The sequence below is a fragment of the Lissotriton helveticus genome, chromosome 10 (genome assembly GCF_964261635.1).
Source record: "Lissotriton helveticus chromosome 10, aLisHel1.1, whole genome shotgun sequence".
NCBI lineage: Eukaryota > Metazoa > Chordata > Amphibia > Caudata > Salamandridae > Lissotriton > Lissotriton helveticus.
Genome location: NC_136071.1, coordinates 666,671,461 through 666,691,559, shown reverse-complemented (window position 1 = coordinate 666,691,559; position 20,099 = coordinate 666,671,461). Strand labels below are relative to the sequence as shown.

The 20,099-nt window shown below is 43.1% G+C and overlaps 1 protein-coding gene across 1 annotated transcript in view; it reads left to right on the top strand.

Annotated features, from left to right (window-relative positions):
* The window catches only part of LOC144785448 (elastase-1-like), a 156,417-nt gene that overhangs the window by 123,025 nt on the left and 13,293 nt on the right, over positions 1-20,099 (top strand). The window contains exons 6-7 of the mRNA XM_078664346.1: positions 7,774-7,919; positions 10,025-10,174. Coding sequence (XP_078520472.1) covers positions 7,774-7,919; positions 10,025-10,174 — 296 coding nt within the window. The remainder of the gene's footprint in view (positions 1-7,773; positions 7,920-10,024; positions 10,175-20,099) is intronic.

The following is a 20,099-nucleotide window of genomic DNA, read 5'->3' as shown; positions in this document are numbered from 1 at the left end:
ATCATGGTGGATTTGCAGATCCTTGTGCACCCCAGAAAACCTTTTTGGGCAATTTCTTACACAAGAGGGGTCTCTAACAGACTCCTCCATCAGTCCCATGGGGTCAGGGTACCTCTATCCTGACCCCTTATATCCTATTTACACTTATCTCCTCCCGGGGAACTGTGGCCCGATTGAAAAAATGGCAGCCACAACTTTTCCTTCAGGTTGCAGTCAGTCAATCATGGCATTGCTGTTGGCGTGTGGGCCACAAATCTACAGTGGTAGATCCACGTCTCTAGATATACATAAATCTTTATTTCTTTTATAACTCCGGAAATACTGAACAGTTTTACACCAAATTACAAAAAGCACTCTTTCTGGGCCAAATCTAACTTCCTACCAAATTTGGTGTAATTCTGTTCAGCGGTTCAAGCTGTAATTGTGTCTAAAATCCCAATGGGGAATTGCATGGGGTGTGTTTTAGAACCCCTTTTTAGGTCGAGATTAGACAGCGCATGTTGTATGTACTTTGTGAGCTCTGGAGATCAGCCCTAGGGCTTGTCTGCTTCTACTTTTGCTTAGGGACTCTTTTTTCTGTTAAACTGCCTCTATTTAACTGTCTTGATAGAAAACGACCAGAAGAGGTCAGTAAAATACCAGAATTGGTTTCTGCTTAGGGACTTTCTTTTTTATTTTTCTGGTAACTTCCTCTATTTAACTCGCTTGATAGAAAACTACCAGCAGAGGTCAGTAAAATACCATAGTCACTTTAGCATTCCCTAGATTCAAGGCCATAGAAACTTGTCTTTCGCGAGCCCCCGTAGACAATCATAGTTTTTTTAAATATTGTATTTTTTAGTAATGTGACAACCAAAGGTCCTGAGATCATATTAACAACAGAGCTTTGGACAATACCATTTCCCGCTGATAGGCAGTATTTCTCTACATGTGTTCCCATTCCTGGCGTGTTCCACAGTTTGGGGATCAATTTCCCTCAGAACAGTAGATGTTTCAGCACCCAGACTAATGTGCTTCATAGCTAAATACATATAAGGTTCCAAAGGCGAGACCGATTGCTTTGCAAATGCGTGTTTTCTCAGCCCCTGCTTTATTAATCACACGGAAACTTTCCAAATAGTAGCAGAAGTGAGTGGCAAACTAACTTTGAAAATTTCCAGAATTTTGTCAAAAGCCACTAAAGTTATTAGCAAGCAAAAAACTTTTTTCCTATGGAAACTAGGTCCTAACTATAACTACTTACTTGCTATATATCCAAACAACACCTCTCATAAGAGGGCTTGCACTCGGCCACAGAAGATTCCATCTATTTAGTGCAAAACACCTCCTAGGAATCGTCCAAAATTCAAAGAATCTCGCAACATTAATAGAAGACGCATTTTGGCTGGTCACAGCCTTTCTCAATTCTAAAAATTGCCATTTTGTTAGTTCTTTTTATGTGCTCTAACACACCCAATATGGAAAAAATGCTTAACTATGTTAAAGTTGCAGTATTTTTCAGCCCATTACACTTCATGTGCGACAGGACTAGGCAGAAATACCATTTTCTATTCATGTTTGTGTGTTTCACAATACCTCTCAACTAGCTCTGGCAACTCTGGACTTTTAAAATTATAGATTCACTGCAAACAATGGAGTATGTAAAACAATAAATATTAGCCCATGCCACCCTTCAATCTCCCACAATGAAGAGTAACTTCCTAGGCAATCATACAGATAAAAAGCAAATCCAAATATGTGTCTTTGGTCGACTGTAACTACACTAAACAATAACAAAGAAAAGTCAAAATAATATAAAAAGCTGTATAAATCTTTTATTCATTTATTCATTCATTACATAAAAATTGTGCAAATACCTAATACATAGTATTATTCTATACACATATATAATAAAAACCATTCCGATCATAAAAATAAATATTTTGCAAGGAAAAAAGTAGACAATTCTGTGGCAAGACTGTTTACTTTTCGACACGCGTTTCGGCGTGAGTTACCCCTTCGTAGGGAAAAAGGCACAATTCCTCTACTCCAGAGAAGGATTGTCAGAGTTCAGTAGAGACTAAAATATCCCATGTGGATAGGTACCTCATTTATTGTGTACCGGTCCAGGCAGGATATAACTATAGTCAATCAATTCGGATGTCACTGTTGTAGATCAGTTTGAATGGTTGGTTAAAAATTCCTTATATTTTATGGACATAAAAGATTGGAGAGGATCATCCGATCTTAATGAAGGGTAAAAAGTTGATCCAGTGAATGAGATCCAATGACTGTGTCTTGCATAGATGGCAGACCTAAATTGTATCGATGGTGAGCGTGTGGCCAAATTGATATGTCCTTGATAGATGATTTCTTCATGACGCCCGGAACTGCTTCTGATGTGAAGTGGTCTGCCCTTCCACGGCGTGTAAAGAATGTTTCTTAAATAAATAAATGAGGTACCTATCCACATGGGATATTTTAATCTCTACTGAACTCTGACAATCCATCTCTGGAGTACAGGAATTGTGGCTTTTTCCTGACAAAGGCGTAACTCACGCCGAAATGCGTGTCGAAAAGTAAACAGTCTTGCCACAGAATTGTCTACTTTTTTCCTTGCAAAATTTTGATTTTTATGATCTGAATGGTTTCTATTATATATGTGTATAGAATAATACTATGTATTAGGTATTTGCACAATTTTTATGTAATGAGTGAATAAATTAATAAAAGATTTATATAGCTTTTTGTATTATTTTGACCTTTCTTTGTTATTGTTTAGTGTAGTTACAGTCGACCAAAGACACATATTTAGCATTTGCTTTTTATCTGTATGATTGCCTAGGAAGTTACTCTTCATTGTGTATTACCCTGTCCTAGGTATTGGAACTATCAGGGGCTCCTTGTTATTTTCGAATATTCACCCTTCATTCTCCACCATCCCGATGAAACCAATAAATCACAAGTCAATGTTCATTCACCATTCGCTTTGTTAAATATTTGAAATGTCAAATGTCTTGCATATCCAAGCGAAGTGACATGAAATGTAGCACAATCTCGAGCTGTTTGAACTGGCAAAATATCATGGCCTCCATGTCCCCAATACTCAGCCAATGCCTTTGTGGTGCCCTGCTCCCCCACTTTGGCAGGAATTCCATGAGTGGATACTGGGGCTTAATGCTTGGTAGCGCAGGTCCCCGCCAAGGGAGCACCAAACTTCCATGTTCCAACCACTGCCCCAGCCTCACCCATCTCCTCTTCTTCAGTCTTTCTCCATGCTGGGGGGCAGGCCAGCATCTTAAATAGATCCAAATGCAAAGAGTTGTGGTTAACCGGTTTGCACCTGAACGCAGATGGTGCAAGCAAAGTCTCTACCGCTTGTGCCTTTCAGACATCCAAACAACACCTCTCACCATATTAAAAGGGCTTGCACCCTGGTGTAGAAGAATCCATCCATTTATTGGAACAAACTTCATAGAAATCATTCAAAATTCAAATTATCTGGCAACATTATTAGAACTTGTAATTCGGCAGGTCACAGCCTTTCTCAATTCCAAAAATCGCAATTTTGCTAGTTCTTCTTGTGTGCTCTAGTACACCTGATATAGCATAAGTACTTCACTATGTTAAATTTGCTGTACTTTTCAGCCCAGCACATTTGTGTGCGCCCCCACCATGCACAGTTTTCTTATCAATAATTTCATTGCAAATGCTGCAGTGATAATATCAATGATGTCATAGAAGATGTCATGAGTGATGAGGACTGAAGATCTGTCGCAAGCTACTTTGGTTCAGTCAAAGAGCCAGGTCTTGTGGTCCTTCCTGAATTGAGGCAGTGACGGTGATTGCTTTAGCGGGAGAGACCGGGTGTTCCAGGTCATTGCTGTGAGGTAGGAGAAGGATCTAACCCCAGCCATGGTCTGGCGGATATGTGTGATGACGGCAGTTGGGCAGAGCGGAGATCTCTGGTGGGTGTGTGGACCGAGAGGCGGTGGTTGAGGTATGCATGTCTTATGTAGTGTAGGGCTTTGTAGGCTATTATTAGTAGCTGGTGTGGCAATACCATGCTGAGCTCAGGAATTTATCATCATTACAGAAATGAACGGAAATAGGCTGACCTACCATGAGTGTTTTTCCCCATTGAGTGCTTAACCTGCTTCAGCCTCCTGACACTTAGTTGTACAACTACAGTGCACTATTCCACCAATCCTGCTCTACAGTGCCAGGGTATTGCAGGTACTCTACTCTGCTCAACACCAAACAGTGGTTGGGGGTCTGTTGAATTTTAAAATCGTTTATGGGAATGTTTTACCACACTTGATGATATCTTACCAAGTGGAGTAATGCAGGACATTCGCATATTTCAGTTTTTTATTGCTGGCTTTGCTCAGGTGCTTTCTGCATTGGCTTACAGACAGCAACATGTTAAAACATGATTGAATTGGCTTATACCCAATTGGCATATTTAATTGTCTGATAAGTCCCCAGTAAAGTGGCCTACATGTGCCGAGGCCCTGTAAATTAAATGCTAGTAGTGGGCCTGCAGCACTGATTCTACCACCTGCTGAAGTAGCCCTTTAAACATGTCTCAGGCCCGCCAATACAGAGCTTGTGTCTGCAGTTTAATCTGCCATTCTGACCTGTTAAACAAAACCTTTAGCCAGGCCCAAACCTTCCTTTTCAGTATATATAAGTCACCCCAGATGTAAGGCTGGGACAGGCCAGAGGGCAGGGTGCAATGGATTTAAAAAGCTCGACACGTCCTTTTAAGTTTAACTTGTCCTGGTGGTGAAACACTCTTAATTTCATTTTTCACTACTGCAAGGCCTATATCTCCCATGGGATAACATTGGAGTTACCTTAAGTGTAATTTTCAAATAGGAAGAGATAACCCCTTCACGTTTGGTGCCTCTGGAGTCCTAATTTAAAATCCTAATTCATGGTGAAGTGAGATTTAAAATTGCAGTTCTGAAAATGTCAATTTTAGAAAGTTGACATTTTCCCACCTTAGCCATTTGGTGCCTGCAGCATGTCTCTGGCCACATGATTGGGTGTAGTTGGCAGTGGGCTTTGTGTATTCCTCCTAGCCAGCCACACACAATAGGGAGCTTAGGTGGGACTGAATAGGCCATGACTGACAGGATGGCACAGGGGAGCTAGGCAAAGCCCACACTTACACTTGAATAAGCTGTGTCCTGACTTCACACAGTGGAGTGGTGTGGCTCACTGGTTAGAGGCGGCAGACCCGGAAGCAGAGGATGGCCCGGGACCAGGGTTCAATTCCCGACGCGGCAGGGTCGTGGACCGTGCTCAGCGGACTCGATAATTCTCGCCTCGGTGCCTACTCTAACCAGGGATCACACTCGGCAACTCTGGGCATTAGCTTGCCTCATCTCCACAACGGCCCCCCACATACGCCGGGGATGCCTGGTTCACAGGGAAAGCCAGGACGGGTTCCCCAGCGGTCTAAAGTGCGGAGATACCCCATGTGGGGTGATTCATGCGCTTTACAAGACATCAATACATTACATTACATTACACACAAAGGGCCTAACGACCCTGCATTGTCACTTCAGCCAGCTTGAGGTCAAGACAGGGGAGGTGAGGAATTGCATGCACTTTAAAAACACTGTCCAGAAAATTCTCCTACCTTCTAGAAGCAGTGTATAAAAGAAGGGCTTCTGACATCAACTCTTCAGTACCCTTCTGGACCTGTGAATAATCTGCAAGGAAGAATGATTTCTGTGCTGCTGAATGACTGCCACTCTGCTAGACTGCCACACCGAAGGAGCTACTGCCCTGCTGACCTGCTGCCCTCTTACCTGGAGAGGAAGAACTAGATCTGCAACCCATCTTGAACTCAGGACCCCAGAGTGACTCCAAGGGCTAGTCTGCTAGCATCCTGATCTGAGCTTCAGGGATATAAAAGGCTCCTCAGCAGCTTCTGGACCCGTCTTCAGTGACTTCCTGACCCCCATATTGTGCCTCGTTGGTTCTGGACCCTTGGTGTGGCTCACAGGCTCTTAAAATTAAGCTTTTCAGCTCTTCACGACCACAAACAGGCCCCTCTCAAACAGAAAATCAGCACAAGCCTCTGCCAGCCCATCTCCTCGCAAAGCAAGCCTCAATGGTGATGAGGAACGGGGGGCTTCAGCCTGCCCATCTGGGATGCCCGGCTTGCTCCTCGCACCACACCAACCACTGCCAGTGACGCTCTCCTGGCTCTCTACCACCCTCTCCAACGCGAGCGAGACTCTTAACACAAAAGTTGAGAATGTAAAACTTCAGAGGGACTAATCTGGGACTGAATCTGACCCATGCTTCATTACAGTCGACCTGAACTTTTGACTTTGACCTGGTCCAGCACAACCAGATGTCCCCGGTTGATGCTTTATGGTTTTCTGTGCTATTTTACAGTTTATTCTTTAAAAATCCATAACATTGGTTCTATTGATTGAATTTTTGATGTTTTGATCTTGTTTTATTTATTACATTTTGCTCTGATTTTCTAACATGGAGTGGGATCTTTTTGTGTGGTGGTGCCTCTAAGTTAAGCTTGGCTGCTATGTGTCAAGCTACCAGAGGGTTTAGCACAGTGTAATTTCGGGTTTGTTTGTGCCTCACCCTGACTAGGATTGTGGTTGCTGCTTGACCAGGGCTTATACCCTAGTCAAACAGTAACCCAATTTTCAACACAGATAGCTGCCAAGGTCTACTGCTAGTTGCCCAATGCCATAGGAAGATCAAGCGATACATCCAAAACTGTAGTCTTTTGTTTGTTTGGCGGCCAATATTAGCTCGTATAGTTGACCCTCCTTATAGAGGTAATGGCCAATTGAGTGTTGTGCCTCAGTGACAGGGATAAATGTGACTATTAGGAGATCGAAAACTGTGCACATGCACCCATTAATCCCCTGATATGATATTATTACAGCATTGTGGGGAAGGATAACTATAGGTTGCCTTTGAGAACTAGTTGATTGACTGCATGGGAAAGTCCTGCATGCCAGTCAGCACAGAAAGAGTGCATGATCAGTCAGCTGTGTGAATGAGTATGCCCGAAGTCTGCCAAGACCAGAATGTTCTGAGAGAATGAGTTATGCAGATGTGGAGTGCTGGAGAGCATGAGTACCTCTTTGGACCTGATGCTCTGCATAATTCAGGGTTTTCCTGTGGAAGACCATCTCTGGGAAAACTCTCCCCAGGAGAGGTCAGGACACAGATGTAGACCAAGAGGCAAAATGTGTCTAGTGGATGTTCCTCTGAGTTTCCTGGTCCCTGCAATCACTACAAGGGAGAGAGTGGTTTGAATCAGTTTGCAACTCAACCTCTTGGAATCCAAATCTAAATATGGCATTTGGTCTTCCGCAAGGTCAGCAGAGTACATCTCACGGGTGACTTGTCCGACCAGCCATCAAACTCTAAAGAAACCCTTTAGTACTTCCTTCACAAATTGGAAGATTTTATGCTACCACTGAAGACTCAATCTTACTTTTCTCTTACATTAGAATGCCGTAATTGTTCTTGATGACCACTGTATTCATTAGAATTATGAAATATCTCTACTTGCAAGACTTGAGTTCCTGTTTATGTAACGGTCTTACCAATACTGTATTTTCTAAATAATCGCTTTACAAATTTTCCCTCCCACAAATATTCGTGCTGGACGCACACAAGCTTTTAATTACAAACACAAGGTAGGATCTTTTCCCTCTGTTGAGTTTACCTTGCCACATCACTGAAGTTACTCAATATTTGCTTTTGTCAATGGCGACTGTAAATTTTCTCTTTCAGCCTACGGCAACTATCCTGACAAGCTGCAAGAGGCTTTGCTTCCAGTGGTAGAACATTCCATCTGTGCTCAGCCCCACTGGTGGGGTCATTATGCCACGGATACCATGGTGTGTGCCGGCGGAGACGGGGTGAAGTCTGGATGCAGTGTAAGAGCTACCGATATTACATCTGGTGATAAAAACACCGGTTTGTCTCTCACAAGCCCTCTGGCACAAGGGGCTTGTAAATAAGCCCCTCAGTCCTTTTGACCTTTCAGAGGGACTGGTCTTTTGTGAAATCTTTCATTTTTCCAGAGGCAGACTGACCTAGAAGAAAATCAAGAGAATTTCCTAATGGCCTTTTTATCTGATAGAACAATAAAGTTAGGAATCAGCCACATGTCTGGAACCCCTACTGTGACTTACTTGCTATAACCCTACAATCCTATTAGAAGAACTGGCCTTCCATGAATCCCTGCTGAATTGTCCACCTGATTGTATTTAAGTAGAGGTGTTGGGTCACTTCTCTGACACCTGTGTGGTGCAAAGGCAGTTAGGTAATCCATTTGACAAGTATTACTGTTGTCCACGGAAACATAAGAACATAGTTCTATTACAACTTCACTGAATTTCCAAGTATCTCCTCTTCTGGCTTTGACTTTTGGAGGGTAGTGAAGTTGAGCAGTTTTGGCTTTCTCTTGGAGGGTGCTGTAGAGTGCCACCTGTCCTCTATTACACAATGTATTGCGCAATGGCTGCAGGTGGTGGCGCTCCCTGTGTAGCGTCTGCTGAAGAGACATGTCGCTGCAGTGCATACGCCAATAGAAAACAGGGATAATTATGATCCATGCTCCTCACAAAACACCTGCCTCACTTTGACTCAAACATTTCACATCGGGCAAAGTCCAACCCTGCCCTCCCCATCCAGAAAATGCAGACCAACCCTTTTTATCCAGACCATATCCCACAATGCAACACGTCTTACCCCCACAGTTCAGTCAGAAGCATCATAACAAGGAAGAGAGGCCTGCAGGCGTACACCCTTTTACCTTACTAAGGGCTAGATGTAGGTAAATAGGATTTACCGATTCTAAAATACCGAATTTTACCGATTCGGTATTTTAGAATCGGTAAATCCAATGTAGGTAATTATTCGGTAAAAATTACCGAATTGTTAAGATTCAGTATTTACCGAAACGGTATTTACCGATTCGGTAATTGCCATTCATTCCCATGGGCCTGGAGGCCCATAGGAATGAATGTCAATTACCGAATCGGTAAATACCGATTCGGTAAAATAGGGAATGGGTCAAGGGTGGCAGGGTGTCACTTTGACACCCTGTTACACCCCTGAATAGTGCTTGTGTGCACATGTGGCACACATACATTCCCTAAGGGCATGTATGTCTGTCACATGGCACAGTTGAAAATGCACAAATTAGCATTTTCAAAGGTATTCGTTATTTACCACCAACTAATAGTTGGTGGTAAATAACGAATCCTTAAAGCACAGGACCACTCTTTAAAGTGCTTCCTACATGTCATTTACCGATTCGGTAAATGATGATTCGGTAAATACCGGTATTTACCGAATCGGTAAATTTGCCACCTACATCACATCAGAAATGCCTATTACCGGTCGGTAACTACCGATTTCGGCCGTTACCGACCGGTAATAGCCTTCCTACATCTGGCCCTAAGTCTTGACCTATATCGAATTCTTCACAACCAACAAATTAAAATTGGTCGTGCCTCTTTCATATTGAACTCTGTCTCCAGTCTTGTTACTCTTACTCTACATTTACATGTGACTGGTGACAGGAGCATTGCCTAACCACAATGTGCCTGTGCGATCATGCTGCCATTCAAAGTGAAAAGCAGCCAATGGCTGAAGTGGGCTGACCCACTGGGCACTGGCATGTGCTGTTGTGGCTCTGAGACAAATATGAAAGACACTTGAACAGACCAGTGGATAAAAAGGGCTGATCGAATGCTTGTCTGTGTAAATGAATGTTTTTTTTTTAATTGCACAATGCTTGTGAAAAGCGATACCTAAATAGGTACGAGGTGAATCTTACTTAAAAAGGTTTGCATTTAAATCGCCGAAAGTTTGCAATATTGGTGCTTTTGGGTCGTATTTGCTGAAACATACAGCATCAACAGCTAAGGGTTTCTACAATGTATGACATCACCAGTGATCAAGTTCCCAGCATTAAGATGGCACTTCTTTTTTATAGAACTAGAAATATTATTTTTTACTTTTCTTACTTCAGGGTGATTCAGGCGGACCTCTGAACTGCTTTGTGGACGGTAGGTGGGAAGTTCACGGGGTTGTGAGCTACGGAGTAGTGCCTTATTGCAACACTTATGAGAAGCCGACGGTTTTCACCAGGGTGTCTGCCTTCACCGACTGGATTTACGAGGTAAGAGCAAGGAGGGTTTATTCTTAATGTGATGGCTTGTGTCTTTTTCATACTATAAGGGTCTACTAAATAATACATTTATCAAACGTCTCAGGAAAGTATCAAACTTTTATACACTGAATATTTGAACAATAAAAACATTCAGTTTGAATAATTGAAACTCAACTAATTAAGAATATACAATTTTTTGTATAGGGTTCAGACCTAGCTAGGTAGCAACAGAGTGCTGCATAATTCACATTTACAAGGCTGTTAGAGACGATGAAACAAGATGATGTACATGAGGCGGGGACCTAAATCCTGGAATCCCATTTCAAATATTCAGAACTGCCAAGACCTTGATTCGAACCGCGGTCCTAAGGTTCCAAAACCAAGTTCCCTATCATACCTCCAGGTGCAAGTGAGGACAAACAACCTGACTTGATATTCAACCTGATTTGCTGCATTTCACTTTTATAACTATTCAAATACATCAAATTAATGATGCTGTAAGGTAGACAAAGTGGGTGAAATTCTTGAAACTTTTTTTTTAAATTCCTGTTAGATGGACAAAGGAGCTAGAAAAATCTTTACCTAGCATCATCAACCTTCCAGTTACTTGTAAACAGTTAATTGTCTCTAGCTCTCAAGGCCAGCTGTTTAGAAGTAACAATGAAATGAGAAGATAAAGCCTGGGACTGATTCTTTTTGGGACAGGGATATCAAGACTCCTCTTATGTCAGGGCCACAAAGTGTGGACATGCGCATCATCCTGTTACAGTTCCCAAAATCTGAATCTATTTAAAAACATCCAGGGGCATATTTACAAGTCCCTATCACCAACAGAACGTCACTTTTGGTGATGTTGTGGTGGCGATAGGGGCTTTGTCTTATTTACAAGGCAGTGTTAAGCCACTTAACATGGCTTAACGCAGCCTTTTAAATAAAGCACCCTTTCACACTATATATAGCGGGAAAGGGGAGGGCAATATGTGTTGAGGTAAGCGTTCCACCACAACACCCATTGATTTTGACGCTGCCCCATATTTTCACCTTGCTGCACATACACAATATTTCCCTGCAATGCATGCACTCTTGCAATGCAGGCACTCTTGCACAATGGTGCAAGGGTGCCTGCGTTGGTGCTAGGCAGCTGCAATTAGTACCAGCGCAGGGTGAAACACATGGCTGCACCGTATTCTTGTAAATACGGTGCAGCCCTGCGTTTCTGAAGTGGCAGAGCACGAAGTTAAGCCAACAAGGCTAACGCTGTGCTCCGTCATGCGGTTCTCGAAAATCCGGACCCTGGTGTTTTCCCGATATCGAGGTCCAATACCCGTGTCACAAAACCTCAACGCACCAAGACGATTTTGGTATCTATGAACCGATAATAATTAGGACATCATTCCTATGTATTTGCGTCACAATCGAGGGTTGCCAACACCCCAAAATCGTAGTTTCCGTCCCCATCCCTTAAACTCCATTTTGTGAACGGCATCCATCTTGCATCTTGCCCTCATGTTAAGTCAATTAAAGGTCGAGCTTGATCAAGAGGGACACGTCCACCTTTTCGTGACTTCCCCCTGACCTGTCCCAACTGACTCCATTGCCTTCGGCCAAACCTGTTTGGGCAGCTCCTCGCCCAGTGGCCGAATACGATAGCATCAACACATAACATTCCACAAACCATTCACGACATACAGACCATGCTTTCTGCAAACATGCACCTGTCCACATTCCTTGTTTATGGCCAGTTTTATGACTGGGTTGTACCTTTCTTTATTAAGGTTTCATCGATATCTGATGGGAGTTCCAGGCCTAACTGGGTAATCTATCAACAAACTGGACATCTAAAATATAGGCTTGCTTACATGACTCCGCTCTTTGTATTATTGTAGAAATATGTGTATAGCCATATCATAAACTCAGGAATTCTTGCTTGCAGCTACTATTTTTGTATATAAGGAGACGGCTGGTTCTGTAAAAACGAACAGTCTCCCGAGAACCTACACTCCGTGTGGTGTACTTCTGGGACACGTGTTACTTGGTAGCTACCAATAAAACTTGATCTTTGACGGTAACTAGAAGACTCCGTGTTTCTGTGGTCCGGAACAAGGGAGAACTCAGAGGTCCTCGGGTGCTACCCCCTGGCACCACCGGGTTCCTAAAAACCCGGCACCTCAGTTGGCGCCCAACTCGGGGCGATATCAAGCGGTGACGGTCCAAGCCAGATGTTCGTGAGGAGCTTCGTTTGAAAATTCCGGAGGACGGCCAGCCACTTCAGCGACCCCTGTATGTCGACGTGGTTCCGAAGGTCTTTGCTGCGAGGTTCCCCGCGTCCCGACGGCTACGAAGGACTGCTGCCCTGACTATCGCCTTGTTTTGGACCCAGTGATCCTTGGTAGAGCGAAACGATAGACGAGTCTTCTAGCGACGTCACAGATCTTCAAATACTTCAGTTAAGTATAAGTGGAGCGTCTCCCAGTCCTTAGTTTGTCCTTAGTTTTTGGTATCCTTGAGATACGCTTTGATTTGGTACTTGCAAGCCCCAAAGCCGAAGGACTCGTGTATTCACGAGATATATCGTAACAGATAATCCTTTGAAGTTTGAAGCTAGACTAGTGAGCGAAGATGCCTGGTTTTAGCAGACTTGGAAACTTGTTTTGTCTTGGTTGTAGTAAGGACTCCCGATTAGAGGAATCTTGTCCGGTTCCTCCAATTGGAACTCCAACGTATGAGCTCTATGTAAAGCACGGCGTAGGTCCTATAACATATAACGAAGTATGGATAAAATACACCCGCAAGGATGGTGTTTTAAAATGGCCCCAATATGGTAGTTTCGACTCAGAAGTTTTAGATAACCTAGAGGTCAAACTATTCAAGAAGAAAGCCCGACCGGCGATGTTTGACTCTTTCCGCTTATGGCGTAAAGAGGCCAAACAGAAGGAAATTAAATTAGAAAAGAAGAATAAGAGGGAAAGAGGTATTTCAGTAATGCAAGCCGCGATAAAATTTAAAGACAACGAAGAGGATCAAATAAGTGAGCAGTTGCACAGGCAACGTAAAATGGCAGTAGATAAATGCTATCCCGTTTTGCCATCTCTTCAGCAAGAGACAGTAAAAGAGCGTGAGAAAGATCCATTAATGGCTCATTTGCTAAGTTCACCACCACCCTATGCACAAAATGCCACAGCACCTCCGCAACCTCTAGTTGCACCTCTGGTAGCTGTTATACAGGCTCCTTTTCCGCACTCACCGGCTACTCTTCAGCTGGCTCCTGTTTCTCTGGCGCAGCCTCTTCAAGGCTCACCGATCACATCTACTTCTCCTACTGTTCCTTCTAAAATTTCGCCTAGCACATCTTCTAGTCTCTCTGATACTCGTTCTACGAACATTTCTGTTTCTACTTTGCGTGACTCTGTTCTACCACCAGTTATTCCCCCACTTTCACCTTCCGTCTGGCATAAAATGACCAGCATTGTTACTAACCTTCCTTCACCACTTTTTCGGTCGCCTAAAACGACCCCTAACACGGAACGAAGACAATTACGAAGCCAAATGCCCGATTATCAGGAAAGGGAATCATTGAATAAGTTAGCACGAAATTGGGCTATGGACACAGCAAGATATGATATAGAGTCTGTCATGAACGTTTTCCGTCAATGGGATGAACCAACGCAAAGATACGTCTTTGAGCAGATGTGTGTTTTTCTGTGTGAGGATTTGGTAGATAATGGTCAGAAGACCAACCAGCAAGAGTTGTGTAGTGTACGATTTAAATTTGGGGAGGGTATGATAGTTGGTCCCGACGTTGAAAAAGCAGTTGAGATATTATTATCACATAGAAGTACGGGTGGTAATTCTGGGTCATCCTCTGACAGTGGTACATCCAGCAGGAAAAGAGCGAGACAGTACCCCATGAGAGAGGTTCCTCCGGTCTGGAGGGAAGGTGACGCAACTGCAGTTCCACCGGTTCTGCCTCATTTCCAGCGTGTATGGGTACATGTCCCCTGGAAAAGATCAGAAGTTTTAGCACTAAAGCAGACGCTACCCGATCCCCGTAAAAACCCGACTGGGTATTATAAGGAGTTATCCCAAACTGCCAGCTCATGTATAATGAATTTAGCGGATATAGACATGTTGTTTGGGAACGTTGTTCCACATCCTTTATGGAGTAAGATACGTCATACAGATCATGACCAAGAATTAGGTGACTCGTGGGCGAACATTGCGACTACAGATGCTAGACAAGTCGGTGGTTTCAAGCCTGAGCCGTTAATAGCTGAACTTCCCGGTAGAATTATTGCGTACATGAAGACAATTATGCCTGAAGTACGCGTAAACTGGGACAAGCTATCAGCGTGCAAGCAGAAGAAAGACGAGAATGTGTCTGACTTTTTCACGAGATTTGAGGAAACTTTCACTGACCATAGTGGTCAGGATATGGCTACCGAGGGTGGCCAAAGATTGTTTGTAGACAAATTTGTACACAATCTGCTTCCCGAACTATGTGCTAAACTAAAAGATTCAGAGAGTGCTTGGGCTGTCTCTACGTCAGCGCAGATTCTAGCAACAGCTCAGTACTACGAAAACAGGCGCAAAGACGAGCTAGACAAGGCAGACAAAAAGACGAAAGATTTAAAAACTAAAGTTCTTCTCCAACAGGCCTATCCGCCTCGTATGGCTAGCCAGCCCAATTATCAACAGAATAAGCAGTATTGTAGAGACGCGCAGGGAAACGAGTCTTCCCACCAGCGTGTTCCGTATGGCCCGAATCAATGTGCGTATTGCAAGGAAGAGGGTCATTTTAGGAGTAATTGTCCGGCTCTTGCGCGACGCTTAAACGGTGTTTCAGGTGTAAGAGGGAGAGGTGTTCAACACGCCCCCAGAGGTAGGGGCCGTGGAAATTTCTCCCAGAACACAGTTTCTTTTCCGCCTCAGAATTCCATGAATAGCTTTGACCAACAGAATAACGCATCGTCTAGGTCAGCTCAGTACTATGCTGACGACTATTACACCGAACACGACAATGAGGGTAACGATTGCTAGGACAGCCATGGACAAAGAGAGGGAGTTGTTTCAGTTCCAGTAGACCAGGATGGACCTTATGTCGAGGTAATTACCTCAGGAGTGTCAGAGCCATTTCTGCTGGATACTGGTGCTATGAAAAGTTCTATTATGCACTCAAAACTTCCTGGCGCACCTTTGTCTGGCGAAATGAATGTCTCAGTAGGCTTCTCTGATTTATAAAAAAGGGGTAACCCTGTGTCCCTCAGAACCTGGGTATATGCGATTAACAAACAAATTGGTTCTGTTGGGTAGCAAAAAACAATTCCTTTGGTAGAGGCTGAAGACAGCTCCAAAACATACAACAAGCACACACTCTCTGATAGACAAAGTTTTTATATGTATTAAAAACAGAAAAAAGAGACAATATCCTGGAATTACTTCATTCCACTACATTGCTAGTCAATACGTTAAATTCGTGAATAGTGACAATAGTGATTAAGGTGACAAGTGCAATGTATATGGTGACACTTATATACACAACAATTATTTACAATAAAACCACAAAGGGAAAGGACCGGGGGGGGAGGAGGAAAACGAGGTATTTTCTGTCGTTTATGAGGCCAGTCTTTTACAAGTAAATATTCCAAGGAAAACAAAATGGTTAATGTCCAAGTTCCTGGAGTTTAGCTTGGCCAAGGTAATAGCGTCGCGGATTCAGATCGCGGTTGACACCATTTCGAGGGTTGACCAACGGGCGACCCTCTGGAATAACTCACCACCTGACCGTTTCCTTTCCCCTTGTCTTGATAAAGACCCGCCGCGACCACCAACTGGGGCGCTATCAGGGTCGAAACGTCGACGCTATTACCTTGGCCAAGCTAAACTCCAGGAACTTGGACATTAACCATTTTGTTTTCCTTGGAATATTTACTTGTAAAAGACTGGCCTCATAAACGACAGAAATTTCCTCCTCCCCCCCGGTCCTTTCCCTTTGTGGTTTTATTGTAAATAATTGTTGTGTATATAAGTGTCACCATATACATTGCACTTGTCACCTTAATCACTATTGTCACTATTCACGAATTTAACGTATTGACTAGCAATGTAGTGGAATGAAGTAATTCCAGGATATTGTCTCTTTTTTCTGTTTTTAATACATATAAAAACTTTGTCTATCAGAGAGTGTGTGCTTGTTGTATGTTTTGGAGCTGTCTTCAGCCTCTACCAAAGGAATTGTTTTTTGCTACCCAACAGAACCAATTTGTTTGTTAATCAGTAGGCTTCTCTGGCGCCCATGTTAGGAACCCGATCTCTAATCCTATACCCCTTTCTGTTGGCCCCTGTGAATTAGAAGCACCCCTCATTCTTACAACAGGTTGCGGTGAAAATTTGTTAGGATTGGATTTGCTAAAAAGGTTGTATGCGACTTTGTACTGTTCTCCCTCGGGAGTACAACTTACCTTAGGGAAAAAAGTCATTTCTCCAATGTATTTGTCGAAAGAAGGTATTCCAACCGAATTGTCATCACTTCCTGATATACTGTGGGCTAATGGTTCCAATGACGTAGGTCGTTTGGAGATAGCACCGTATGTCATAACTATGAAAGCCAACGTCGGATTGCCACGTATTCCCCAATACAAAATATCTAACGAATGCGAGAAGGCGTTGTTAACGATCATTTATGATTTGATCGATAAAGATGTTATTGAAGAAACAACAGGGAACGTTTGTAACAGTCCAGTTTTACCGGTCTTAAAACGTACTGATCCTTCACAGCCCCCTGTGTATAGGTTTGTGATTGACCTCAGAGAGGTAAATAAGGTAGTTATCCCACAGTTTCCAGTTGTCCCCGACATTACTGCTTTATTGACAATGGTTCCAGCTTCAGCAGACTGGTTCTCGGTGATTGACCTGAAGAACGCTTTCTTCAGCATCCCGATCGCCGAAGAGAGTAGAGACCTTTTCGGCTTCAATTTAGGAGGACGAAGCTTCCGCTTCAAATGCGCTCCTCAAGGCTACTGCGAAAGCCCATCTATATTCAGTCAGGCACTGAAAACACAACTAGACACAATTGCGATTCTCCTATTAACATGCCTAGAGAATCTAGATTTCATTAAAGACACGGAGGCTCACATTATGCAATGACTTTTAATTGCAGATCCAAGCCAGTCGCATCACAATACAAAGGTTCCAATAAGAACACTGAGATAAAGTAATACACAAAACATAGCAAACATCAGCCTCTTTTAAATCAGGCGAAAAAAGATGCAGTAGATTCCAGAAGATTCGAAGTAAAAGACAAACGAGAATGAAGAAGACAACCAGTTGGCTTCTCGGTGATGAAACATCCAAAGTAGCTTAAGTAGAAGGATTACCTGAAAGAAAGGAGAAAATGAAAATTGTATCCTAAATAAAAAGGTAATCATAAACAAACAAATCCTAAAAAATGAATTGAACAACCATAAATAACATTTCAATATAAATATAAAATACATTATATTCAAGTGACACTCAGAATATAAATATTACATCCAGAACCAAACAGGGAACGGGATGGGCGGGATAATGTGAGCCTCCGTGTCTTTAATGAAATCTAGATTCTCTAGGCATGTTAATAGGAGAATCGCAATTTCATTACAAGAACGGAGGCTACATTATGCATGTTGGTAGCCCTGTAAAACTACATTAGACATGTGTTCAATAGGTTTACAATAATGTCTTGCAAAGGTATTAGCGTTAGACCAGTCAACAGCTTTAAGGATATCATCCAACTTACTTCCGGACCAAAGAGACTTACTTGCCATGGCACCTCTAACAAATGAGCTTGAAATTTGGATATATTAATACCAGCTAGAGACATAGCAGATTTAACCCATCTGGCAATTGAGGTGGAGGAAATAGCCTTATGAGGTTTGACAAAGGAAATGAGAAGCTGATTCTCATTAAGCAGTCGAAGGTTAGACATTGTCACATCATAAGCTTTCATACATTCAACTACACAAAGTTTCGGACAAGGGTCGAAACGAGGATAGAAGATTGAGTCAGACATGGTTTTGGTTCTTCTATAGACCTCAAATTTTACTCCAAACAATTTATAGGACCTATTAGAGATCTCCAGAGCTTTAACATCAGAAACTCTATGACAGGAGAGAAGGCAAAGAAGAGTTGCGAGTTTAATAGATACAAACTTTCTGTTCAAAAACAAATTATTGGGCCAGGAAGTGAAGAGATCTAGAATCAAATTCGCATCCCAGAGTGTATCATATTTCGGTTTCGGGGGTCTTTTAATACGAATACCCTTCATAACTCTACAAACAATTACGTTTTTCCCGACCGTTTTGCAGTTAACGAGAATATGACCCGCAGAGATTGCGGATCTATAACAATTGATTGATCTATAACTCAATCCCCTGTCAAAGAGTTCAGCTAAAAAATTTACTACGTCAACGATAGGTGCCTGTATGGGATCCAAATCCCTCTCCATGCACCAACGAAACCAATATTTCCAGATATTGTTGTATCTGTAAAGGGTTCCCGGAGGCCAAGACTCTCTGAGGAGAATAGAAGCCGATGTCGAAAGTCCTGAGACTTCGTTAGATTTCCTGACACTCTCCAAGCAAGAAGGTTCAAACTCCCGGATAGGATCAGAGGGTGAGGATCTCCGTATACGTCTGTAAGGAGATCCTCTAGAGAAGGAATCAGAAAGGGAAGATCGTAAGTTAGCTCCAGAACTGTGGGGAACCACGCTTGTGACGGCCAGAAGGGAGTTATCAGGACTAGAGAGCATCGCTCTTGCCTCACTTTCTGCAAGACTCTCTGGATCATTGCAAATGGGGGAAAGGCATATGCACTGATCCCTGACCAAGATTGGAGAAATGCGTTCACTGCTAGAGCACCGGGATCGGGCATCCTGCTGAAGTAAAGCTCTAGTTGAGAGGTGAGATGGCTCGCAAAGAGGTCTATTTCGAATGCACCCCAGCAAGAATTTAGTGAGTCGAAGACAGCGACGTTGAGTTTCCAATCGCTGAAGTCCGAAAGGAATCTGGAATTCCAATCGGCAGATACGTTCGATTTGCCTGGGTAGTATTCTGCTTGGAGGGAAATCTTGTGTTCTAAGCAGAACATCCAGAGTCTCCTTGCTAGGTTGGAAAGGTCGGCAGATTTCGTACCGATTGATGTAGGCCACAGTTGAAACATTGTCCATTTTCAGAATAACCAATCTCCCTTGAATTGAGTGCTTGAAACTCATAAGGGCGTATAGGCCAGCAGTAAGTTCTAGGAAATTGATGTGGTGAGATGTGGTGAGATGACTCCTCCTGAGACCAAACACCACCCGTATTCTGGTCTAGGAAACAAGCACCCCAACCATGAAGGGAAGCGTCTGATTCCAGCACAAAATCCGGTTCTGACCCGAAAATTGCTTTGCCATTCCAAGCCTCCAGGTTTTCCAACCACCAGTTCAGTTCCGCTTTGGCCTCCAAATCTAGGGTGATTCGGTCTTCGTACCAAAGTCCGGACCTCAGCGCCCTTCCTTTTATACTTTGCAAGGCCCGATAATTCAGAGGGCCTGGGAAGATCGCTTGAATGGAGGTAGATAAGAGACCTAGAAGTCTTGCCAGTTCCCTTAGGGGAATGTCCTCCTGTCTTAAAACGTGACGGATCTCTTTCTTGATCTTCGAGATCTTTGAAGGAGGTAAAAGGAGAAGACACTTGGAAGTATCCAGAGTGAAACCCAGAAACTCCAGTGATTTTGAGGGGGTTAGAATAGACTTCTCTTTGTTGACAATGAAACCTAGACTTTCCAACAGATTCATAACTGAATTCAGGTCGAGGCGAATCTGATGCAGATCTTGGGACATTATCAGGATGTCGTCGAGGTAAATAATAAGTCGTACACCCCGTTCTCTTAGGAAGGAGGCTACTGCTCTCATTACCT